The 6,352-nt window shown below is 41.1% G+C and overlaps 1 protein-coding gene across 1 annotated transcript; it reads right to left on the bottom strand.

Moving 5' to 3' along the window:
* Positions 1-4,069: 4,069 nt before the first annotated feature.
* Positions 4,070-5,740, bottom strand: LOC139711104 (uncharacterized). The gene has a single exon (XM_071623020.1). The coding sequence runs from the start codon at positions 5,738-5,740 to the stop codon at positions 4,070-4,072; it is 1,671 nt and encodes a 556-aa protein (XP_071479121.1).
* Between the last annotated feature and the right edge of the window lie 612 nt (positions 5,741-6,352).

The raw sequence follows: 6,352 nt of genomic DNA, 5'->3' as shown, positions 1-6,352 counted from the left end.
TATTTTACAAAGTATTCCTTTGATGTACCTTAGGCCTTGTGGATGAACCTGGCTTTGTAATTGTCTGATCGCAGTCAATTTCAATTCAGTTCAATTATCTATTTTTTTTTTTCATCAATGACAGGAAACACATAATACAACGTGATACATTACTAATTCAACCTTTGAGCAATTTGGAAGGACAAACCATTCGAATGCAAGATATATGTGCGAATGGTATTACATTGACAACAAAAAAAAGAACAATGGACACTGTCATTGTAAAAAATAAGATAATTTTTATGATGGAAAAGAGTGGACGTGGATCACTCAACAAAAAACACACAAACAAATAAGACCAATATACCAAAAACTTGTTTACGCTAAATCGGTCTACGTACCATTGGATAAATATTTTGATCGCATTGATGTAATGATGCTGATAATACAGAGGATTACTGAGAGGATCACCAATAAGGTTGGAGAGAAGACGATCTTGCTTACCAGACACATGCACCGACACAATAAAAGCTCCAAAAACACTCCATTTACCATCAAATTTACACAACAATATTTTTTTATTATTTGCATATCAGATTCAATTCATACATACAGTGGCATTTTTTTTTTACTACCAATCGGATTCATCTTACAATATGCCGATGCCTCTTGTTGATGCAAAACATATATTTTAGTCAATGCCAGTCATTCAAATACTATGATTCATTCGATTTTGACGTGAGCGAACAGCTTTCGAGTAAAACACAGTTCTCTACGTTAATTATGCATAAACGAGACTGTCAGAAAGCAACATCTGTCTTGTTCGTGTATTAGTCAATCACGGATAAGTTTGAAGTTTGACGTAATTTGTGTGTTTCACGTGATACATGGTAACATCCAGATATAGGAACTTACTGAGAAAAAGAAATAAAGGCAGTGACATAAGTAATACCGGTAATCTCAAGATTGCGGTTTAACTTAAGACCCTATAGGATGTCGGTAAATCACCGTTTGAATCATCTCAGATGACGTCCTTTCAGCATCTACATTTGTGACGTAGGTCTCCCATCAATTGCGTAATAATTTTTCCGGAGACTGAACACAAAAGGATCGATCCTACCGAGATCATAGTTTGGTTTTTATAGAGTTTCATTTTGTACGTGGGTGGAGGGGGGATATTCAATTTCCACTCTAAACAATTATGAGATGGACGTTGATTCAACTGATAAAAAGATGGAAGAGTGATAAGTTAGCAACTGATTGACAAGTGATAAGTTAATCCTGAATTAAGATATTTTAAAAAAAGTCGAAACTTCTAGATACAGAAAAAGTTAAAAAGTGCCTGACTCTCACATTTTGCAGAGGCCATAACTACGACAACCTCTTTTATACATCGTAAAATCTATCCTGCATTGTCATTCTATCATTATAATCTGTCTTACTCCTCCATCATTTGCATGATTATGCTTATAATATGATAACAAAACTGCTTTGCCGAGCAAACAATATTACTCGGGAAAAAGTAGAGCGGAAGACCAATGATCTTGATCGGAATGACATGTTCTTCGTCTTGAGGATGTTATAACATCTTTCCTGTCTTCATCCCGAAACTAAGAGGTACTACACACAGTTTTAGGATATAATAAATTTAATAAACTAGACCCTTGCATTTGCCCTGCTTCACAGATGAAGCGTGAAACATTCAAAAACTGAACAGCCTTTACTAACATAAACCAGCCATAGTTGTCAGTGGCGAGGTGAACAAACGGATCTATCCTTTGTGTAGAAGAAAACGTCATTTGGGTGGCAATGATCCCATTCCATATTAGAATCATCAGGGTGTGGTCACTAAGGTTAATAAGAAGAGATTATCATACAAGAAACCCTGAGTAGCTGATAAATGCGTCTAAAGTTGCATCAGATTTATTACCTTAAAATTGTTTTTCCTGTCGATTGCCCTTGTTGCCTAGTGACCACCTTTTTTCTCTCTTTTTTTCGGTGCAGTTATAGGATCAATGTTTACATGAAATTACAAAGAAACCAATGCGATTCTTATTTCGTATTTACAAAGCATGAATTTTTGGAGAGGGTGGTAAGTTAAGTCAGAATATTGAAGTATTATTTCTGGCTTCTTGATTGAATAAACGTTCGTATGGAATGTCGCGTACAAGACTCTGCAGCTCTCAATCTTGTAAATATTTTTGATAAAGTTTCAAAAAAATGAAAAAAATACAATGTAATTATGAATCATTAGACACAACGCAAACCATCTGAACACACAAATGAAACATTTGAATAAAGCACATATCAAAGGCGATGACAAATCAAAGACGATAACCCACTACTTTTTCATCATAAGTGTACTCATGACACGAAACTTTGCTTCACTTGCTGTGGACTTCCATTGTTGTTGTTTTTATTCTCTCCCTCTCTTTTCTTTCCCCCTTTTTTCCGTCTAAACAACAAGAAACAGTTGTTCGTAATATTTCCTGACTTTCACAGCTAGGATTGAGATAATATTGAAATGAATCATGTTGACTTTTATGTTTCCGACTCACAGTATTAATCCTAAATAAAGAACGCTCGTATCTCCCATGTGCGTCACATTTCGAACGGAATATGTGTCAAAAGATGTCATTGATTCGTTTCATGTTGTGCAAGTGACGTACTCTTACGGTGTCAGATACAAAGGAAGTCTCGGCCTAGTTATTCAGCTGTGACTAAAAAAGAATCGTATATCGGTTAGAGAAGAGGAGAGTCCGACAGTGCATTTGTGTGAGCAAATGTTGAAAATTAATATGACATCACTACCTCAAGAAGAATGAGGAAGGCGGGATGGGGTTAAAGAACAACAAACACAATAAGTCATACAGAGAAATAATGATGTTCATAACTACCCAGTGACATGGTTAAAACCGTTTTGCCATTAGTGTGTGCAGTTGTTTCTCCGAGAACTGTTTCCTTTGCTGATAGCACACAGCAGGTGAGAACTTACGTTTACAGTCAACATCTGTTAGAGGAAACGTTAGTTTGTTGATTTCTCTCAGATGTACCTCATACATGTTGTATATGTCACCAAAGGTCAATACTAGTTCGTCATTCACTTCAAGTCAAAAGGAAAAAAATTGAACAGTTGTCCTGAAATAAAGTGAAATATTTAATGTATATTCTTCACTGGGATTGTGCTTTCTCATAAGCTTCCGCTGATTATACACAAATGGTTATCACTCAATTTCACACGCAGTGGCAGTCCTTTTTGGCATCATGCAAAAATAACGTTTTTCATGCCATTGCATTGCAGATGAAGAATCCTAAAAATCACACACTTTTGTTGAATCGTTGAAGACACGGAGAAAAGTTCATGAGTACAAGGGTCAGACGTCTCCATGTGAATGATACCTACAGTTTACTGTGCTGCCCTGACATCAACGACCCGAGTGTTGTTGCCAAATTCAGAAACCTTTGGAGAGTGACAAAGCAGATGATACGTTTTGATGAGTCATGCAGAACAGCGTCTACTAACGAAAATAGAATTGTTGCCATATTTACTCTGGGAGAAACGTGTCTTCCACCTAAATAACTTGAGGTTGTTATCAACATACCTGCCCTTTTGTGACCGTGTAATTAAAAGTACCCTTATAAAGATGTAAATGCACAGTAACCTTTTAGAATTCAATTATTTCGACATTGCTTCTGACTACAGAACGTTCCTTTTCAGAATGCTAGCAGTGTTTCCATCTTTAAGGCTATTATTAGTTATAAGCACATGGTTGCTTGGAATGAAAGGCAATGACATGACAGAAATGCTTGATGTTTATGCACTGGTCATCATGCAGGTCTTTGCGAAAGAAAAGAAATCATTTCGTCCATGCAGTTGATCATTTATTGTAATAAAAGAAGGCATTCGATGAATTCCATCTGCAGCACGGTGCTTCCTCGGTCAAACAAGTTATATTTGAATAAAAAAAGCTCAATTAACGAAAACGTAAACCCACATACAATAAGTCTTTACAACAAGTACTTAGAATCTCCCGCGCAAATTTCATCACGCGCATTGAATATACAAATAGGAAATGGTGATCCAACAATTTCACGCCACCGATGTTCTATTGAGGTATACAGTGTCATTTAACTCACCGCGCATGTTTCTTTCTATGGGATAACTCCTGGTTGACCAATTCCTATCTGTTATTACGTCCTCATATTCCATTTCCGGAACAGCAGGAGCCTCATTGTAAAACCTGTCGAAGCTGAGTGAGGTCATTACATGAGCGTGCAGGTCCTCGTACTTCGACGACGACAGGCTATCGGGACAAAGGCCAAGGTAGCTGTCGTCGGGGTCGGTAGACATGGATTCTACGGGAGGGTCATCGTAGTCGAACACGGGATCAGCGAATGTGATCTGAGTGTCGTTGAAGGTGATTCGACGCGAATCTCGGAGGAGCTTTTCGCCACGGGAACCGAAGCCGCGACTGTGCTTTGACATGAGTTTTGTGGAGCCCGTCTTGAACGAACTCTTGAATGACTTTGGCTTTGAGTGCGTTGTGGCAACTTTCCGACTGCGATAAATGCTCGCGATCGCAATGGAAGCGCCTAGAACCACACCCAATATGACAGCGCCCAACGAAATTATGATGACGAATTTTTTGCTGATGGCGTTTGATGCCGGTTTCTCATTTTCTGGTTTTCTGTCCGAGTTCAAGGACGGATGGTTGGTAGTTCTGGAATTCCACCTGTTGCTTGTCCTCGTATCTGTCTCCAGATGTGTTCGTTCGGCAAGGTCCTCTGTAACGACGAGCATTGCAAATGTTTTGACAGTTTGTCCCGGACCAGCCGTTACTGTGCAGGCAACGCTTGTTTGGTTATCCAACTGTATCGCATTTGAAAGCGAGATCGTTTGGCCTTGGTCACCAGAGATTATCCAGCGACTGTTCGCTGGGATTTCTTGATTGTCAACGTGCCAAGTGAAAGTTAAATTTGCTTGAATTGGTGTCTTGCCTAAACAGGTGAAGGACGCTTCTTGCCCGACGTCGATCTCGGCCACGGCTGGGGAGAGGTCAACAGACAGTCGAAAGGGCAGCGGGACCAGGCTGCATTCCCGAACTCCGGCAAGAGCGGGACTTGTTTCTGTGCAAGTAAACTGCACACCGTAATCAAGTTCGCTCAATCTCCACTGCACGCTCTGCTCATTCTCCGTCGTGTTGGTAATGGGATCATGATTGCGATACCATACAACTTTCGACGGGGGATGACCCCCCTTGGTCACACAGGACATCGTCACCATCTTTCCTTGCTGCAGTGGGATCGCAGGATGGACATCGCAGAGAGGGTACCCTTCTTCCGGTGGCACGAGCACGTTCAGCCGGATCGTATTCAGCGAGCTCCCCGACGATTCCAGACCGTACACCACATTGCACTCGTACGACCCCTCATCACTGATTTCAGTTTGGGATATGTGCAGGTTGTACTCTCCGGTTGTCTTATTTGCGACTACTGCGATTCTTTCCCGCAGCTCGGGGTCCAACTGGTCGTCGATCATGACTCCAAGACTAATATCAATTTTGGGACTGACTCGCCGCCATATGACGAAGGCATTCCTCGTCGGGTCTACCACGCACGGGAGAATCGCAGTCTCACCGTGAAGCACATTAATTTCCTTAGGGTAGACAAGGTACGCATTGGTCTGTGCGTTCACGGCTAGAAGTTCCTTGAGACCAAGGAAAGAGCAGACCAGAAGCAATAGCCATGAATTCGTCTCCATCATTCAAGATTTAAGCAAACATTACAATATGGACCCACTCGATTCACTGGCAGATATACCTTCACTATCAATAGTTTTCTTCGGGCAGAAACAAACAGTGCGTAGTTGTTGCAGGACGAGACCATCGCCCATCACTTGGTAGACATCATAAGCCAATGCAAGCGGTACTCATCACCATACTACAAACACTACCTAAACAAGTCACTGAAGCATCCTCGAAAGCATACTTCCATCCTCTCAGACACTCCTGTCAGTTACTCACTGACACATCTGTCGTAAGTTCGAACAGGTATAATGGTATCAACGTGATTGATCCGAGTACGTGGTGCGTCGTCTGCCATGTGTGCTGGGAAGGTTTTGCCTCTAAACTTTGGTGGGGGGCTCCAAGCAGGCAGAGCTTCGTTGCGGTAGGACGTGAGCGTGAGTCACCCGTCCAGGCCCTCTTCGCGGTTGCAGCTTAAACGTCTGACTGCCTGACTCAGGAAGGTGTTCGCTTTGATAGAGAGTGACAGAGATCACCAACTGCGCATGCGTGTGAAAAAAAAAATAGTCACTGTGTTTGAACGAACATTGAGGATAGGCAGGAGAAAGGAAAGAAAGAGGGAGAGAGGA

Source organism: Diadema antillarum, unplaced genomic scaffold, assembly GCF_040938485.1.
Source record: "Diadema antillarum isolate AM-2024a unplaced genomic scaffold, OU_Dant_1.0 seq00001611_RagTag, whole genome shotgun sequence".
Lineage (NCBI taxonomy): Eukaryota > Metazoa > Echinodermata > Echinoidea > Diadematoida > Diadematidae > Diadema > Diadema antillarum.
Note: the sequence above shows the minus strand (reverse complement) of the source record. Positions and strands in the feature narration are given on the sequence as shown.

Excerpts from the sequence above, each read along its gene's own strand:
- LOC139711104 (XM_071623020.1), bottom strand. The coding sequence starts at position 5,740 with ATGGAGACGAATTCATGGCTATTGCTTCTGGTCTGCTCTTTCCTTGGT.